This window comes from Erpetoichthys calabaricus, chromosome 9 (genome assembly GCF_900747795.2).
Source record: "Erpetoichthys calabaricus chromosome 9, fErpCal1.3, whole genome shotgun sequence".
NCBI lineage: Eukaryota > Metazoa > Chordata > Cladistia > Polypteriformes > Polypteridae > Erpetoichthys > Erpetoichthys calabaricus.
This window is the reverse complement of record NC_041402.2, coordinates 137,904,949-137,925,005: the sequence shown is the minus strand read 5'-3', so window position 1 is coordinate 137,925,005 and position 20,057 is coordinate 137,904,949. Positions and strand designations below refer to the sequence as shown.

Below are 20,057 nucleotides of genomic sequence, written 5' to 3'. Positions count from 1 at the left end.
TGATACAGAAGGACTGAACATACTGTATATACTCGCGGATAAGTTGGGACTTGATTTTACTGTATAATTTCTGGTATTTTATAATAATACTTCTTTGCATTTATATAGCGCTTTTTCTCACTACTCAAAGCGCTTAGCAACTGCAGGTTAAGGGCCTTGCTCAAGGGCCCAACAGAGTAGAGTCCCTTTTGGCATTTTACGGGATTCGAACCGGCAACCTTCCGATTGCCAGTGCAGATCTGTTGCCTCAGAGGAATTTATAAGTCGAATGTGGAAAACTCATGCTATTGGTCCAGGAGATTATGATATGCTAATGCCCACCTGAAAGAGTAACCATGGAGCACACTGCCTTTTTTTCTATGTATTGTGCCTACGCGACCACACAGTAATACCCAAACTATTCCGAAGTGACGTTTGCACTGTTTTGTGTATCTCACACCCTCAAACACCTTTATCGTAAGAGCATCCCTCATCTATGATGGAGTGTTTGATCAGAAGAAAATATGAAGCTGGTTTTAAATTAAACATCATTGAAGTAGTGAAACAAATTGGTAACTACGCTGCTGCAACAAAATTTGATGCATCTGAGAAACTGATGTGAGATTGGAGGAGGCAAGAAGATGTAAAAAAAAAAAAAAAAAAGTAAGTGTCGCATTTTTGAACGGGCATATAAGTCGGAGTCTGATTTTATGATTGATTTTTCGGGTTTCAAGACCCGACTTATATGTGAGTATATATGGCGCTTACTTACCTACCCTGTAAAACACTTGCATTGATTGTTACAGAAGGACTGGACATACTTACTTACCTGCCCAGCAAAACTCGCTCATGGATTGTTACTTACATACCTACCTAGTAAAACTCTTGTATACACATGTGGATTTCAGATTATATGAATAGATAATTATATTGCATGATAAGGCGTGCTTACAGGGTAGTAACTGGCACGTTTTGCTCATGCCAACCTGTTCCTTACAGGGAACTTTGCTGTCGACTGGCTGTCTTTTTTTTTTTTTTTTTGCACTATATGGCTCTATAACCAAATGAGCATTACAGCGGAGCTGCCTAGACCAAACGTATTTCTGAACATGGGCACACAGCATTGTCTGGGCATACTACAAGCATGACACTCACTGTAAGAACATGTGCTTCAGTGACATACATGGCAGACAGGTTTATGGAACTCATTTAAAGGGAATGAATCTGATGAATTTAAAAATGTTTTTAACTGCATCAATAAAGAAGTGTATAGAGGCTCAGGACTGTGACATGCTAAAAAAAACAAAGTACAAACCTACACAGAGAATAAATAAAATAACTGGTAGGTGCAAGGAGCTTCACCCTCCACGGCATCATTGAGGTGCCTGATTGATCGGCCTGCCAATTAACCATGAAGCGTACTCATGCACACCTGCACCCGACTGAAGACTGCACCTTCTCTGGGCGTGATTATTTATTTAAAATTGGCCACATACTGTTAAGCTGCGGACCCGTCATACCACACACTGCTCAACAAACTTCAACTTTGTCTCTTCAAAAAGCTGTTGCCTGATTAACTCAGTCGATCAACACAAAAAGAAGGTGTGTGCATTCACCTGCCTTGATAAGGTGCTGTGAAGTACTTAATCCAAACATTTAATATGCTGCCAACAGATAAATATTGCTACATGGATAGATATTGAAATATTCAGAAAATGAACTGTACAGATGGCTGGAGCCAAAGAGCTGCACTGGACATATCTGTATGTTACTACAAACCCTTTGCTAAGCAGGCACAGCGTGCATTTGTTGATCTTTATTGGATAGCCAGTTTTTTTTAGCTAAAACAAAACCTAATCTGGAATGATTCTCTCAAGTAAAATATAATTAAGTTATGCCACCAAAAATAAACACTAACATATACATTGTCAAAAGCTCATAAATCTGAAAGTGAAATAAAAATGAAATGACAGATAAACCAGTATAAAAATAAAAACAGATTTAAAAAAAATTGAACTAAAATAGCCTTGCTGAAAGAAGAAAACACTGACAAGGTTTTACATAAATATGCAATCTAAAAAAATAATCATATGAAATATTAGCAAACGGTAGGTGTTGTGACCCTCTTTTATACACTCAGTTTCAGCCTGCAACCAACAGACAGCAGGCTTGTGTACTCCATAGGTTAACACAAAAATCAGCCAACGTGTTAAAGTTTTCCAGAGTCAAATACGCGTTACTTTCATTTATATGTGTAACATATAGAAACATTAACGATAGCATAAGTTTTATTGCTTCATTTGTACTTTAATGGTTATTGTGCGTTTCCTCCCACAGTCCAAAGACATGCTGGTTAGGTGGATTGGCGATTCTAAATTGGCCTTGGTGTGTGTGTGGGTGTGTTTGTGTGTGTCCTGCGGTGGGTTGGCACCCTGCCTGGGATTGGTTCCTGCCTCTTCCCTGTGTTGGCTGGGATTGACTCCAGCAGACCCCCCGTGACCCTGTGTTCGGATTCAACGAGTTGGAAAATGGATGGCTGGATGGATGGTTATTGTGCCTTAAGAATGCTTCCAGAACAGACTGCACCCAAGAAGAAGATGCTTTCTTACAACATTATGCTCTTTATGTTCCAGGTTTTTCATGATGAAGATATCATCCCAGGTTGGGAAGGAAAGATTGTGGCATGGATAGAGGATGATCATGGGGATAGTCGATAGTGATGGAAACAGGACATTCAGCTGAAGCCAGCCAAAGAAAATCTAGGGAACTGAATATAAGATGGAACACTGGCCTAATAACTAACTAATGGAAGTTTTGGTTTAGATGTAGCATTTCAAACAATGGCTACAAAGTAGACATCTGTTATTTTTTGCGCCAGTTGTTATTTGTAAATTACTGCTGCCCTGAAACTTACAACACTTTAAATGGAGCTTTGTTTATCCCATGACAAATCTAAAGTGGTAATTTCCTTTATATTTTTCCATCATTACCAGTATTAATCAAAGCCAGATATGTCTTTAAAAAGACAGACACAGTATCAGCTAACAAAAACGTTTAAGTAATTCTGTGCCAAAACCTTTCCATAAGTATATGTGCCAGCACTTTTATTTTGTTGTCTTAAATTTTTAAATTACAAACAAATACATTTGGTAATTTTTATAGTAATGGTTCTCAGATAATATGAAATTGTGTGAGGAATGGTTTATTTTTATTTTGCCTTCAGTGAAGGTTCACACTGCCAAAAAGGTTTCAAGTGGTTGCCAATAAAGCCCTAAAGGCTTTCTTTCTGACTGTATATTAAAAATGTTGATTAATAAAACTGATAGATTATGCTCTGTAAATATCAAAAATGACTGTTTACGAATGTCACATTTTCTGTATATATGTATGTGAACTCTAAAAGAATGTAACAGTAAATACTTTTATTAATTCTGTTATATAATGTCTTTTGTCACTGCTGAGGTCATGGGATTTCCTTACTTTCCATGCTTTCCTATTTCCCCCGAGTCCTTTTTGACAGAAGCCTCCTGTCATTCATAAATGTAATGTCCAAGGTTGTCAGGTACTTGTGAAAGACGCCTTTACCAAAAAATAAAATATTAGTACATGCCAATGTCTGATTTAGTGCCATCAGCCACAGAACAGGCTCTTGTTTCCCTCCCATGTCTATGATCAAACTTCTTTTTGGATGATACAGTACTGAATCTTTTTTTCCCCCATTAAATTTTTTTAGTCATGCAAAAGGCTACATTTACTTTTTATTAACTGTAGCCAAGTGCTTGGAGGTCTAAAATCTGCTTATACCTCAGTAGTCCACCCTGGCAGAACTCCTGCACCTCTGCTTGTTGCTACCAACCAACAGGATTCATTGAGCTGAAAGAAATGACAGTCACACTCCAGTTTTGGATTTGTTTTGAAAACGTTATACTGTATGTCTTCTTTGTATATCCATGCATTCTGTCATATACTGTATGAAGGTGTGTGTGTTGTAAGATGCTACAGGTCGCTGTCGCCCCTTTCAACCCAACAGACAGACACATTGAACACGGGGTAAAATCACCAAGAAGGTAATTAATTATTATTCTTGTTTTCAGTGCCTCCAAACACCTCCACCACCATAAACAGGCAATTCACTATCAATAATATTAATGACAATAATTTCTCCTCCACTCCTCCCAGCAAGCTCTGTCCAAATCCTCCTGACTCTGGCTCACTTGCTCCAACAGTCCTTTATATAGTCCTTGACCTGGAAGTGCTTTTGCTCTTCCACTCATGTGACTTGTTAGCACTTCCGGGTCAGATGGAGAAATGGATTTTTCTTCAGCCCGGAAGTACTTCGGGACTCCCGTCCTTGTGACCTGGGAGTACTTCCGGGCTATAAATACAGCATGAGTCCTTCCGTTCCTTTACAGCTCCCCCTGGTGACACCCAACAGGGCTGTGCAACCGAACTCCCAAGTCCCAGGATGCCCTACGGGAATCCGGGGCACCGCCAGATCCCAGGGAAGCTGCCACCTAGCGTTTTGGGGGAGGCATTTTCCTGGAAAAGCTGCCTCCCCCCATCCTTCCATCACAGGGGTGTCCCGGCTGGGATGAGCTGCCGGCCGTCCGCCACAGTGTATGTACACACTAAACACACGTCATCATTTACACATCATTATAATTGTGCTATTCTGCAGCTTTCTTTGAAGTTTTTCTTTTTAACATCTATTTATGTTATTTGTATGTGATGTTATATGTCATTATAAGCAGCTCCAAATCTACCAAGTCAAATTCCTGTACATTAAGAAATGGCGAATAAAAGTGATTCTGATGAAACAACCTACCAAAGGTTCTGTTTCTTCGGAATTAAGTATCTGCAATGCTAGGTAATCTGAAGAAGTCATGGGTGAATACACAGCATAAAGGAAGCCACTCTGTTTCTTTGCTCTTTGGTATCGCTCAGGAGCCAAGTTGCCTCTGTTGTGTAACTGAAATGAGATTTATTTATGTATGTACAGTATGTATTTATTAATTTATAATTTTAATGTATTTTTAAAAACCAGAACATTATAAAGACATACTACTCAAACAAACATAAATAAACCATTTACTTTGAAATAAAAGACAAAAAAAGGGGTGGCGAAGTGGGTAGCGCTGCTGCTTTGCAGTTAGGAAACCCGGGTTCACTTCCCGGGTCCTCCGTGCGTGGAGTTTGCATGTTCTCCCCGTGTCTGCGTTCCTCCGGATCTTTGAAGGGTAAATCCCTAGATATATTTTTATATAAAAATTGTCAAAAAGCCTTCCGATTTCTTTATTAAGACTAACCAGTGTGGCATCTGAGATTGACGTGAGCGTGAGTTCTGGAAAATTTGATAGGTTCCTTTTAACAAAATTTTAATTTGCAAAAAGGAAAAAAATGTGTGTACCTGGAAAGGTAAATCTGGAGCATAATTGCTCAGAAATTGCAAATACACTGTTCATATAAAGATCTCTACATATCTTAATCCCTGGAATTTTCAATAAGTTAAACACCGTTAAGGTCTGGGAAGGATGAAAAGGTGATCATCATGTATAGGAGCGACAGATAAAAAGCTCCTCTACCTTGAAATGTGTCCTGCATTGGGGTGGCGCACAGAGCAGGTTATACAAAAAAAAAACAATAATGAAATGAGATTTTTAAAACAACGTATACTATACAGACAGTAGTAATAGTATACTTGTAAGAGGTCATCTTAATTACTTATATCCTGAACGATTTTTTTTTCAGACGTTTGAGGAAACAATCGAACCCCCCATTCCCATCCAATTCCTCTCTTGCTAACATTGTATTTATTAATTATTAAAATAAAGGCATTATTTAAAAGATTTTTGAAAACTTATCCTAAACGGAGTTACCACTTGGCAGGACGTTCACGTTAAGTTTCCCGCTGGGATTTGCATATTTATCATCTGCCCCACTGCCCGTGGACGCGATCCTCATCCCGATTTGAAAGCGCAAGCCGGTGTTTGCTATTGCGCATGTCTGAACTCAAAAGCGGAGGCGGAGCGAGCTGAATGGCGTCATCACAAGGTATTGATGAACTGGCGTCCTGACCCGAGTTTGTTCCTCCCTTGCGCCCTATGCTATCTGGGATAGGCTCCAGCACCCCCGCAATCTGGTTCTAAACTAAGCGGGTTAGAAAATGACTGACAGAAATTCTTATTCTTCCGCTTGTCAAATAATTGGGGTGGTTTGCCGGTGTGAGCGTGTGGTTAGTGGGCAGATGTCCGTCCATAGTACCGAGTTTCTCCGACCCTGACTAGGATTAAGAGGGTTTTTTCAATGTTACGATGGCCTGTGGACGTCTGACTGTGTCGATCACATGCAATAAAGCTATTCACTGCTCTACTTTGTAAATAATGTAAATGCTAATGTGGTGGAGGAAAAGACTCACACACAGACACGAGCAGCCGTTGGTCCTTGGACGAGGCGTTTATTAGCTCTTTTGTGACGGGCACTGTCCGTGACTCATTCTGCAGTTGGCCTTGGGTGACTCCCGGTAGTCTCGAGGTCCCTCAGCCCATCATCTCACTTTCCCAATCCTTTACGCTACTCCAGCAGGTCTGGCTCCGGCCGCCCCACAATCGCACCACCTGAATATTTTCTTAAAGACTAGTGTCAGTCAGTCATTCTCCAACCCGCTATATCCTGACACAGGGTCACGGGGGTCTGCTGGAGTCAATCCCAGCCAATATAGGGCGCAAGGCAGGAACAAATCCCTGGGCAGGGTGCCAGCCCACCGCAGGGCACACACTAGGATCAATTTAGGATCGCCAATGCACCATAACCTGCATGTCTTTGGACTGTGGGAGAAAACCCACGCAGACACGGGGAAGCGAACCCAGGACCAGTTTCGTTACAATAATTCTTTTGACAGACTAATCCAAATGTAATACTGAAGGAAAATATTAGACAACTGCCATGAAGATTATTTTTTTTTCTTTTTAGATAATAATTTTATTCTGTTATACCAAAACAGACGCCGACTGCTATATTGTGGAAAAAAAATCCATGTGAGCAATGCGGCAAATTACGTGTTTTGAACCTCAGACTAAAATATAAAGCCTTTTAAAGTTCCGGGGACTGATTTGGATTGGATTTGCACGTAATCTTGCGGGCGATATTTAAGATACATTATTTACATAATTTTGTTTTTGATAAAAAAATAAGTGTACGTTTATATTCGTTTAGCCAGTTTCGGGAAATGTAAAAAGGGTGTTATGTGATCTGCTTCTTTAAACGACACTGTGACGTAAGAATTCAAGAATCGAAACTTGGAAACCGGTGCCTCTCCTGCTGAATGTTGCGATTACTAAACTCTTGTCTGCGAGCACCGATCACGGGACGTGAGGAGCAAAGTAAGTAATTTCGGCTTCAGAACATTATAAAAAAAACAAACAAAAAAAAAACGTAAAGTCAATATATAATGCGATGTTTAGTGACCCTGATTCAGAATATTTTTTCTGCATGCGAACACCGTGTCCTTAGCGAACCGAAATCAATCGTATACTTTCATATAAAACACAGCACTTCTTTCTTTCTTTCTTTCTTTCTTTCTTTCTTTCTTTCTTTCTTTCTTTTGCGCACTGTAATAATGTAGTACATCAGGGCCACCTGATTATTTAGTGGTCTTTAATAGCAAAGGTAGTTGGGCGATGTACCGTGGTAGCCATTACGGATGCAAACAACAAAATGACACATTTTATTGGCTAACTAAACAGATTAATATGAAAGCTTATATATACACACACACACACATACATATATATATATATATATATAAATATATATATACACACATATTTTATATATATATATATATATATATATACACACATATTTTATATATCTATATATATATATATAAAACTGATAACCACTAAAAGTAAAAATTTCCAAAGAGTTGATCTCAAAGCTAGCATTTTAAGATGGCAGGTAAGTGTAAGATTTAAAAAAAATAGTATTATTTTTTGTCTTTGCAGAGTGAATTGTTGCCTGAAAAGTAAACCAAGATGTCAGTTGAATTTTGTGGCTGGGAGGCAATCAAAAGTAGCCAGGGTCATCTGGATTCTGGTCAGGAGCCACTGGCTGCTACTGGTTATACAATGTACCATGGCACCTACATCAGTAATGCTGCAGACATCATAAAAAATGGGTTTCAAAGGTCCAAGGATGGTTTGTTAGGACCTGGTGTCTATGTGAGCCGCAACATAGAAAAAGCCAAATGTTATCCCCAAAAGACAGACAAAAAAGATAAGTTAGTACTGAAGCTCAGAGTCAATGTTGGAAAAGTTAAAAAGATTGACACTGACAATCATCTGCTTCAGAAGACCTGGCACCAGAATGGCTATGACTGTGCATGGGTCCCCCCGATGAGCAATATTACATCCATCAAATCTGGCAGGGAGGAAGACTGTGTGTGGGACCCCAAGAGAATAAAAGTGGTGGACGTGGCACTCTGCATGGACGATGCAACTAGACATGGTTTAAGGAGACTGATTAAAAAGATGAGGCAAAATACAAATCATGGAAACTCTTCAGATGAATGTCATAAGTGTGGAAAGGAGATGGTCACACTACATCCAGTGCAGAAATGCTGGAACTGCGATGATACAATCTGCCCTTTCCAAAGTAAACACAAATGTAGGACTTAATCAGAGCCACAGATGACAACATACTGCTTTGTCGAGGAGACCGTCTTAAACAAGTGAGCCCCAAAATGAAGTCAGTGCTAGCATGGAGCATCTGATTAGTCTGGATGAGGAAGATGAGAATTCTGTCATTCCAAACCCTCTTTTGAAAAAAGATTTATGGAACGTGCCCTTCCAGCCAGAGCACAGAATCCAGTGAGGATTTCAGGAATTCACCAATATGTCCCTAATATTGTTTGTTAACTGAATGTTAATAAATGAGATCTTTCATAATCCAATATTCTCAAAGCCCTTTAATCCAGTCTGTGGTTGGGCATTGAACCCTTTAGTGTTGTCATCAGAATGTTATTTATGTCGTGTTTAAAACATTTTGTGGCCCACACTCAGATGGCAGCACTGTGATCACTACCAGTCATGCGACTCTCAGCAGCCCTATCAATAGAAAGTGAACTCACCTAAACAATGAAATTGCTCCTAAGCTTTCAATGATTAAATCAAGAAAAAAACAGTTTTGAGTTTCAGTAGTTTGTGTTTATTTAACTATAAAGAAATTTAAATAAACATCATTATTATTTACTTTTTACAACTGGTATTCTGTTTGTAAAATGAAACTACCCTAAAGTAATTAAGCTATTTATGACATATGATCTTCATTACACCCTTATGACATAAGATTGGCTGGGGTGGATTTGGTGCTGTAGGGCAGCAAAAATACTTAAGTAGGCCCTGCTACTTGACCAAGCGGTCAGCAGTACTGCACACCACAGTTTGGGTAGCATACCAGTTAGCACTGCTGCCTCACAGCTCCAGAGACAGGGATTCAGATCCTAGCTTGTTGACTGTCCATGCAGATTTTGGTATCCTGCAATGTGTAGATGATGTGCAGGGCAGTTTAGCTGTCGATTCTTGATCGACCCATTTGTATTGAGTGTCCGTGTGTATTCCCTGTTCTGAAATGGCTATCCATCCTTTTATGATGGAAAAAGCAGGTTATAAAAATGGATAGATGGATGGGCATGCTAGGTTTAAAAAAAAAAAATCACTGGACAAAGTGTTTTAAAGAGCACAATTGTCTTCATATACGGTCGCCTGAAACCACCTTTAAGACATTATACTGTACATATATAGATTTATTCTATTTCTAAAACTCTAATAGCATTTTTGCAAACCTTGTCTCGCTCTTAATGACTAACTGTAAATCACCAGGTTGCTCAGATTTACTGCATTATGATAATGCGCAAAAGAAAGAAATAATGAAAGATCCAACTGCTGTTGAAATAACACTCGTGACTGGCAGTCAATGTCCTGTCCTGCCAGGCCTGGTCTTAGGTATTATGGGGCCCTAGGCGAAAGGGGGGTCCAGGGACCCCCTGGAAGCTCTGCGAAATGCGTGAAAATTAGACCAAGGAGACGTTTTCTTGTAACGTTACGAGGTCATCACCCTGCGTCCCTTTTTCGCCCGGAGTAGTTAGCTGCTACAATTTAGCCAGTTTGAACTGTTTCCACTGGGCACCACGTGGCGGTATGTAGCTAAGCCCAGCTTAGTTTTTTTTGTATTTTTTCTTTTTTAGTTTTTTTGTCCTTTTTTATTTTTTGGGATATTTGAAACTTTTGGAATGCATTGCGAGGGGAGGGGCGGGCCGGGGGCCTGGCCGCCGTCTATCCGGGTCCCAACGGACGCCGGGGCCCTAGGCGGTCGCCTACTTCGCCTAAGCCTAAGGCCGGGCCTGGTCCTGCGCACCATTTGAATTCTGTTCCTCGTCTTTCCACTAGGTGGTGATCACAACAAGCGTTTAAATATTACGTTTTTCACTCCTTTAATAACAACGCCCGCGGCAATTCTTTATAAAGAAAGGCGTGGTTGTTCTTACTCAACACAATTGTAATTGTAATCGAAGGCCAAAGTAAAAGATATTCGAATTCGGTGTCGATGCGACTTGGATTAAAACGTAAAAGCAGTCGGCGCACTACCGGGTCACATTCAGACTCCTTTGTATGGCAGCAATTTTAAATACAATATATCGCATTTTATTAATTTCCTACTTCTTTGTATGTTTCATAATACGGTACAGGATTTTTTCAGGACGGCAATCTGGACTATTATGTAAAGCGTTGGACGTGAATTTAGAAGTCGATGTGTCAGAGCCAGACAATCCTGTTGGCGACGTAGGCGTCCACCTAGGGCACAGTCACCGGAGGGGCGCAGTTTATGAAGGTTAGGCGGTGCGCGCTCGGGACACTGAGAGGCGCCGTTTATGTAACGAAAGTGGCGCGCGCGCGCGCCCTGGAAATTCCCTCCACCCCCAGAACGCTTTGGAGACGGAGGTGCGTGTCGCTAACTCATGGGGAGTGTGCTCCGAACTCCGAATGAAAACCTCAAAACCATCCTCGACGTTAATGAGCGACTCGTCCGAAACTTCACAGGGTATCCTGACCCACCTTCGACGCCCGGAATTTAAAAAGATGCTAAGCACCTAATAAGTGGCAAATAATAATAATTCATTACATTTATATAGCGCTTTTCTCGGTACTCAAAGCGCTATCCACACAGGGAGGAACTGGGAAGTGAACCCACAGTCTTCCATCAATTGCACGGGGCCAAATTGAACCCATAATGACAGATTCTTGAGGCAGCAGCGCGGCCCAGTGCGCCAATTTGCCATTCGTAGGCTGCATATGAGACATATTGCCTTCACATGCGTATCCTAGCTATTTTACTGTATATAAAGCATTCTCATAATAAACATTTTAAAGACTGCCATTAATTACCAATTTTTGATGATCCTTGACAACTCTGGTCGAGAATATGAATTCTGATGAACCATTAAGCGGACGTTACGCGGGTGTCACGGAGCGCCAGGTGGATTATTACCTGTGGTCGGGAAGTGAAGTGTGCCGTCACACATATTGGGGGATTTGGGAATGAAGGGGGAATCACACACACCAGCATGGATGCCGTTTTTTTGTTTGTTTTTTTAAATGTATTCCTGTCCCGCTTTTAATTTGGGATTGTCAAATATGTGAGATTTTGTATAGCATAACCTTTTTAGAAAAATCTGAAAGATACAAAACAAATGCATTTAAATTCTACACATAGCAGCACCCCAAAGTCCCCGTTTTAAACGCACAACCACGAGTTCACGAGTCGCGCTTCTTCCAAAATCCTTATAGGCGGCAGATCGGTCACGTGAAATCTCTCATATATATATATATATATATATATATATATATATATATATATATATATATATATATATATATATATACCACAAATGTGTCAGGCTGATGAAGCCCGAACGTCATCAGTTCTCACAAAGCAGAAAAGAAAGCGAAAGCAGAACAGCTCAGACACCTGATCGCGGCGGAGACAACGGGAAAGACGAGACGAGCTCAAGGTATAATTTTGTATTTTTATTAACTATACGTGTCAAAAATGAACGCGTTTTAGACGGACAGTTAGTGGGTCAGCTTGCCACGTATCCCGTGTCAGTTTCTTTTTCATTAATATTACTGGCTCGAACAATATTTTCACTTTGTTCATACTGAGAGATTTGAGGAAGAACATCGTTTACTGTCGTGCGGCCGAACAAAGCGGCGAATTATCTTTTCTTTCACATAAAACGAAAGTTTAGACGTAATGGTTACGAGGAGGTCTGACAGCTCAAGTGCTCCGGCTTCAGACTGTTAATAAAGTTTTCAAATCCTATTCTTATTTTAAGAGAAGGGACTTCAGTTCCGTTTATATTAGCCTACAGTAGATTACAAATAAAGATTGCCTTGATGTTTAATTTATAATTTTGGTTTACTTACTGTTTAATGATTTATTGGGGGCAGCACGGTGGCGCTGGGTTATGAATAGGTATCGCACTGAGTTTGGTACGACTGACAGAGAGCACTCCTGCAGTAAAGAAAGCCCGCTCAGAAGAGCATCCACTGAATTCCGGCCACCAGCTCGCGAACCCAACATTTACACAATATTTCAGTTAAACCAGTGCGATACCCATTCATCTATTAAGCTTTTTGCAGCCTCGTCACACCTGCAATAAAGGTTCTCTACACCACGGGTGTCGAATTCCATCCAGGCCTTGAGGGCCACAGTGGCTGCAGGTTTTCATTCTAACTATCTTCTTCATTAGTGACCAGTTTTTGCTGCTAATTAACTTATTTTTCTTTAGTTTTAATTAATTTGACGCAGGCCCCTTAGTTGTCTCTTTTTTAAATTAGCAGCCAAAACAATAATGAGACACACAACAAGCCGCCACGTGACCAGATCACCTGTGCTCGTCACACAATATCTGAAAATAAAGAAAAGTGAAGGTCTTGGTAAGATTGATCTCTCAGGTCGCCAAAACATTTTGGGGAACAGAAAATCAAAAGTTTTGAAAATGTCTTCTGTGGCAGAATGAGTGCAGCAACAGGCCACGGAATTAAATAACAGGCTTAATTAACAGCAAGAATCAGCTTCTCATTAATAGAATGGTTGGAGTGAAATTGGTTGGAGTTTGAAGGCGAAGGGAGGCTACCCTCTCGTCCACCGGGGTAAACCCCAATGTACAGGCTCCAAGTAGGGGGGCAATAAGTATACCCACACCCGCTCGGCGCCTCTCACCGGGGGCAACTCCAGAGTGGTAGAGAGTCCAGCCCCTCTCAAGGAGATTGGTTCCAGAGTCCAAGCTGTGCGTCGAGGTGAGTCCGACTATATCTAGCTGGAACCTCTCAACTTCGCGCACTAGCTCAGGCTCCTTCCCCTTCAGAGAGGTGACATTCCACGTCCCAAGAGCCAGCTTCTGTAGCCGAGGATCGGACCGCCAAGGTCCCCGCCTTCGGCCACCACCCAACTCACACTGCACCTGACCTCCTTGGCCCCTCCCATAGGTGGTGAGCCCATGGGAAGGGGGACCCACGTTGCCTCTTCGGGCTGTGCCCGGCCGAGCCCCATGGATGCAGGCCCGGCCACCAGGCGCTCGCCATCGAGCCCCACCTCCAGGCCTGGCTCCAGAGTGGGGCACCGGTGGCCCGCGTCCAGGCAAGGGAAAACGCCGTCCAAAATTGTTTTCCATCATAGGAGGTTTTGTTTAACCGCTCTTTGTCTCATCCCTCACCTAGGACCAGTTTGCCTTGGGTGACCCTACCAGGGGCATAAAGCCCCGGACAACAGAGCTCCTAGGATCATTGGGACACGCAAACCCCTCCACCACGATAAGGTGGCGGTTAAAGGAGGGTTTTTTTCTCATTTTCGTGGTATGTAAATTACGAGATATTAAACAGAGGAGCTTCTGCTCTGTGTGTGACGTCCAAAACACCCGTGTTCCTTATTTCACATTGCTGCATTATATGCATTGTACGTCTGATTGTCAGTTCTCTCTCTCTCACACACACACACACACACACACACACACACACAGATTCCACCCCATAATTTAAGGCAAAAGGGTGAGTTGCAAACTGGTTGATGTTTGTCACTGAGGATGTAAAAGTACACAACTGTGCGTGCCCCCTGACCCGCTAATATCATGGAAATGAAGACTGTAGCCGAAAAATCGCTGGAGATATCATGCAGTGTAACACGACCTTGAGTGTTGTCAGCAGATGTAAAGAATTTCTTAGAGCTCAGAACTTTGCGCATTTTCACAGACTTTGACTTTTGACTAATGTGGTGGGCTTTGGTTATTTTTGGGTGCTAATCGTCTTCCTGATTTTGATTTCAGCCCATTTGACTACAGTTTCTGTCGCTTTCAGCTCCGGGGGCCTCATTTGTAAAGCTTGCAAACGCACAAATTGGGGCTCAAAATGAACACACGCGGCTTTCCACATTGGGATTTAAACAAAGAGAACAGGGGAATGTGGGTATATTCACAGCAACTCAGACCCATGCGTACGCAACATTTCCGAAACACTGGGAATTCATGGCACCCTTAGTCAAGCAGGGAAATGCAGCCAAATCAGCTAAATGACGACTCACATGCATAATAATTCATATCACTGTTCCGTTATTATAATGTGCGTTGACATGACAAACATACTTCAATGTGATGACTGTGTTTTAGTCCCCTTTTAGGAAGGCCAATGCTGTTTTTGCAAGAAATAACTTTTTTTTTTGTTCGTTTATATTGGCTACCTGTTGCCACTTTGTGGGGAACTGCCCTACAGGTCAGAAATATCTCAAGCTTCACTCCACCATGCCCTCTGTGCTAGAAGCTATTAACTGACCTCTGAGGCTCTACATCCAGTATTGGTATAGATAACATGTTTTTGTCAACATAAAATGGCAATTTGCAGCAGTGTCTGGTCCTCCTAACATAATCTCGGCATTTTACTGCACTTACATTGCAATAAGGGAACCTAGTGAGAATGAAGCAGCTTTTGTTAACCATAAGCAGCTAAATTCAATTAATGTTTAAGTCATCAGTGATGCCAAGATGTGCCTGACAAACTGGGTCAACTGGGGCCTCATGTATAACGGCGTGCGTAGAACTCACACTATAACATGGCGTAAGCACAAAAGCGGGAATGTGCGTACGCACAGAAAAATCCAGATGCAGGAATCTGTGCGTACGCAAACTTCCACGTTCTTCCGCTACATAAATCCCGATCAGTGTGAATGTAACGCACGTGCACGCGCCTTCTGTCCCGCCCCAACTCCTCCCAGAATTTCGCCTCTTTGAATATGCAAATCAATATAAATAGCCCTTAAGCTCAGCCTTCTGTGAAAAGACAATGGGAAAAGCACGGGGGAAAATAATAAGAATTTCAGCGAATACCAAGTGGAGGCAAGGAAAAACGTACTATATGTTGGTTTAAACAGTGATATAATCAACAAATGGAAGTTGATCGAGTGACAGAGTGTCGGAGACACTCGAAAGCTCAAGTTCACAAAGTCGCACAGTGCCCAAAATAAAAAAGTTGTCACATATCAAAGTCGGTGTGAAAAGGCGACTCGTAGCCCACCATCTGAGTGTCATATGAAAGCTTATTAGGGTACAGAGAAAAAAAATAGACACAAAGTGGGGAAAAAAGCATGAAATGTCAACTTTAATCTCGAAATTTCCACTTTAATCACGTAGTTTATTTTGTCATTAAAGTAGAACATCATAAACTTCATCTTAAAATAGTTTACTAGTTTCTCAAATCCCATCATAACTAAAGTAGCATGTTAAATGCTTTGTTCTGTGTTTGATCTTCTATGTGTGTGAATCACTACGTGCTTCCGTTCTTTCTCTTTCTCCGACAGGACACAGAATCCATTACATTTGTGATATTACAGCTCTCTGAATAATTAAAATACTGAGATGTATACGTGATATCTTTTTCATGATGATAGTAATGAAAGCATGTTATTAAACATGGGAACACGGTGGCGCAGTGATTGTTCATGTCTCACGCAAGAGGCTTGCTGCGCCATGTGCGACCTTCGATGAAATAATTTATTACAGAAGTACTGTCTCTTTCAAACGTACTAACCTCCAATTCCTGTCCTTGCTTTTCTTTCTCCAAATACCCAATCGCCACACAATCAACTCTGTAATAGACATTAAGCCATCTGTAAGCTTAGAACGCCGATTCTTCAAAACGTTTAAGGAACATTGAAATATCTTTGTAGTACATGTTTAATTATTCAATCCATCTATCCTTCCAGTGTCGCGTCAGCACCAGCAATAATACAGCGCAAGGCAGGAGCTATCTGTGAACTAGCTAGCGCTGCAGCACCGTGTCCTCACATTTTAATTATTAATGATACAGATTATTTAAATGAAGTTAAAGTTTTATCTGTATACTATAATCAACATATTTTGCTGCATTTCATCTTAAAAATGATATCGTCATTATACGCGCTTTATAAAGTGGCGCAGGTTGTGCAATATTATAACTGTAGTGCAAGTTTACAGTGGGGTAATTGTACTTATAAGTACAAACAGTTCTACAAGGAGCACTTGATTGAGTGCGTTTATAGTTGTTGGGATGAAACTGCTTCTGAACTGCGAGTTCCGTACAGGAAAGGCTTTGAACCGTTTTGCCGTGGCTGAATCAGGGTGTGCTTGAAACTGTATACCGATAATTCTCTTTCCGATCAGCTGCTGCTGTGATTCCCCACTCAGATACAGTGATATAAATACTCCAAGTGGTGCAGTGAGAGTAATATGGAAAAAGATGATCTGCTGTGGCAACCCTTAACAGGACCAGCTGAAAGAAGAAGATGCACTGAGAGTAACAACGCTAAAGCAGTTATGGTATTTGGAATACTATGGCTAATCCCTGGACCATTTTATTGCTACAGGTTAATTACAATCAGATGCATTACACTAATAAACAATATGCAGTTAATTTCAGTGTATTTATAAAGCCGCGTCAGGAATGTGGGTCTAAGAAAGAAAGAAAGGGTAACCACACAGGAACAGTAGCACTGCTTTGATGCTGGGTGCCGCCAGTCTGCAAAACCGAGCGGAGAAGTTGCGTACACCAGGGTATGAGGTACCGTGGAAATGTGTGTGGCTTTACGCCAAGTTTAGGTTTTATACATCGCGATTTGATCATGGAAACGTCTGTACGCAAGATTTCTGTGCGTACGCACCGTTTATACATGAGGCCCCTGGTGATTTATTTATTTTGAAGCAAAATAGCATTGACAGACATGATGGTGCTGTATGTGGCAGGTGGCTTGTTGTTAAAGTAACTCGCTGAATCCTCAGTTTTTCATACAGTATGTTCTATACTATTTATTGTAACGGCAATCACAACATTACAGGTACCAGGTGTTAGTGGCTACCTGGTCCGATGCTGACACCTTACACCTTTACTCCCAGGATGCAGAGGAGAGGGGCTATAATGCGGCACATGATCTTGCATTCTCAGTCGCAGATGCTCATGAAAGCAAGTGGCGGAGTCTTGATGCGTTAGGGGGAAGGCTGCCGTACCAGCCAATGAAGTTCTGCGTCATCATGATTGCATATGGATGAGGTTGATTAACATAATCCATATATGGATGTTTCAGGGTGGCATTCGAGGCATATTCATATATATTTACAAGGTGTTTATGGTTTGTAAAGGGTGAATTACGTAGAAATGTGTGTAGCCAGGTTTTATAAATCTGATTCTTTTTTTGGCGTACACATTTTCCAGTTTTTTCAGCATGGACATATTTTTAGGCTGAAATTCACACAAAATTTTATAAATGAGACCCCTGACCTTTTGCCTTTTAAAAAAAATAAATGCTGCCTATCCTTAAAATGGCCGAACAACTAGCATTAGGATTTTTGGCTTACATATTTTTACTAAGCCAGGAATTTAGTTTTGTGACTTTTTGCTTGATCTCTGGCCATACATTTTGCCCTCTTCTTTTTATCTCTCACCTTGCCTCGCCTCTGGCCGCTTACCATCTCATGGGGTCCTTAACACTGAGGACACAACTCCCCTCTCCATACATCACACTAGGACAGCAATTCAGTTTCACATTTGTATCATTTGCAATGTTTATTTGTGCGAAACACAGACAACAGAGCTTTGTGGATTTTTTGTTTGCTCTACTTCTTTGGATAGCAGCACAATTAACTAGATGTGGGACACTTTAAACATGTCACTACTTTATATCATAATGGGGTAACGGAATTTAATAGTCATGTGTATGAAATAAACATTCTAAAATTATAAACAGCTCCCACTGTGTTGCACGATCTGTCGTCTTTTTGATTGGTGGGAATGGCCTTGATGGAGGGAAGAGCTCGGTGAGAGAATGAGACCATATGGCTGCTTCATCCTTTTAAGGTTATAGAGGCACAGAGATGCTGAAAAAATAAATTATTTTCTGTATAAGTAAATTAATGTAATGTAAACATGCTATTGCAACATCTTAACAGGGCTAAGGACTTTCCCTTTTCCTCCCACTAACCACTTTCTCCTTTTATTGCTAGATGAGTAATAGCACATCAGTGGACTTTTATGGTTGGGAAGTTTCATACGATGACGATCATCATCTGACCGCTGAACAGGAGCCCACAGCTGGACGGATCTACACAATGTACCATGGCGCCTCTGTCAATAATGCAAGAAGCATCATCAGAAACGGGTTCAACCAGTCCAGGGATGGCATGCTTGGCCCCGGTGTCTACATAAGCCGTGACCAGAAGAAAGCTGACAGATACCCTATTAACAATCCACCGACTGACAGAGTGTCCCTAAAGCTGAAGGTCGATGTGGGGAAAGTAAAAAAAATCGACACTGATAACAACGCAATGCAGAAAACCTGGCACAGCAATGGCTACGATACTGCCTGGGTACCACCAAATTGCGGTATGAAAGCAGTACCTAGTGGTCTGGAGGAGGATTGTGTTTGGGACCCTAAAAGGATTGAGGTTATAGACATCGCCCGTGCCCCCAGTGATGCCATAAAGAACGAGCTGCAAGCCTTAATCACCCAGACACGGAGCCTCAAGAATACAACATCACAACAAAACAGTGCCAACTGCCAGTTTTGCAAAACCAAGGTTTCCTTGCCCCACCAAGTGGTCACGTGCTGGGGATGTGGAGAAAACATCTGCCTTTTCATGGCCAAACACAGCTGCTTTCGACAACAGCAACAACATTTATTTCTATAGCACAGTGCTTTACATGATGCAGAAAGAGAAAAAAGACAAAATAAATAAGAATTAAAATAAGGGAACGCTAATTAACATAGAATAAAAGTAAGGTCCGATGGCTATGGTGGACAGAAAAACCAAAAAAAAAAATAAACTCCAGACGACTGCAGAAAAAAATAAATACACCTCAGGTTTTTTTCACATTGTAGAGTGGCAGGAAACATTCCAAATAATCACATGAAGATCAATCAGGGACCACCTTATGGGTCGCCAAATGTAATTTCTTGAACACTTTACCGTTGGACTGTAAAATGGAGCATTCTGAAGCAGGTAACTTGAAAAGCCATATTGAGTACAAGTGAAGACTGGGATAATAGCCGAGACCTGCTGTTGTGCTGGAAAATCAGAGTGAAAAGAACACGTGAGGACAGTCACTCGGTCTTCTTTTGAATGGTAATCATCTACTGCTAAAGCTTGAAAAATAGGAATTTCTCAAAATACATCAATTAAAATATATAACAACAACATAACTTTGTTTACTGAGCTGTTGATTATGTTAATGCAAAGTTAATTTCCATAAAGCAAAGGCATTAAAATGAATGAGATAATAAACTGGGACAGTCTGACCCACCAGTTGTTTAAGATCAAATGTGGTTCTCAAATACAGTTGTACTTTGCCTAAGTACGTCTGTTTTCCATGCAATACACAGGCCGACTGCACACGTATGTACATATTACAAGGTCCAGTGTGCGAAGGCTATTAACTACAAAAATAATTAATTAGACATGAGGACCAAGTAAAGTCCACCTCAAATCACGAAGGCGTTGACTCATG

General features: G+C 41.2%; 2 protein-coding genes across 4 annotated transcripts in view; both read left to right on the top strand.

The window, feature by feature from the left end:
- Nucleotides 1-3,421, top strand: part of LOC114658160 (dixin-like) — a 171,142-nt gene extending 167,721 nt beyond the window's left edge. For all 3 annotated transcript variants that reach the window (XM_051931805.1, XM_051931804.1, XM_028810240.2), the window contains one exon: nucleotides 2,613-3,421. In XM_051931805.1, the coding sequence (XP_051787765.1) occupies nucleotides 2,613-2,696 (84 nt within the window). In that variant the 3' untranslated portion in view covers nucleotides 2,697-3,421. The remainder of the gene's footprint in view (nucleotides 1-2,612) is intronic.
- Nucleotides 3,422-7,228: 3,807 nt separating this feature from the next.
- LOC114657649 (uncharacterized) lies at nucleotides 7,229-19,744 on the top strand. The gene is made up of 4 exons (XM_051932241.1): nucleotides 7,229-7,358; nucleotides 7,983-8,653; nucleotides 18,301-18,370; nucleotides 18,557-19,744. Exons 2-4 carry the CDS (start codon nucleotides 8,013-8,015, stop codon nucleotides 19,238-19,240), a joined length of 1,395 nt encoding a protein of 464 aa, XP_051788201.1. The 5' UTR covers nucleotides 7,229-7,358; nucleotides 7,983-8,012; the 3' UTR covers nucleotides 19,241-19,744.
- The last annotated feature ends 313 nt before the right edge of the window (nucleotides 19,745-20,057 follow it).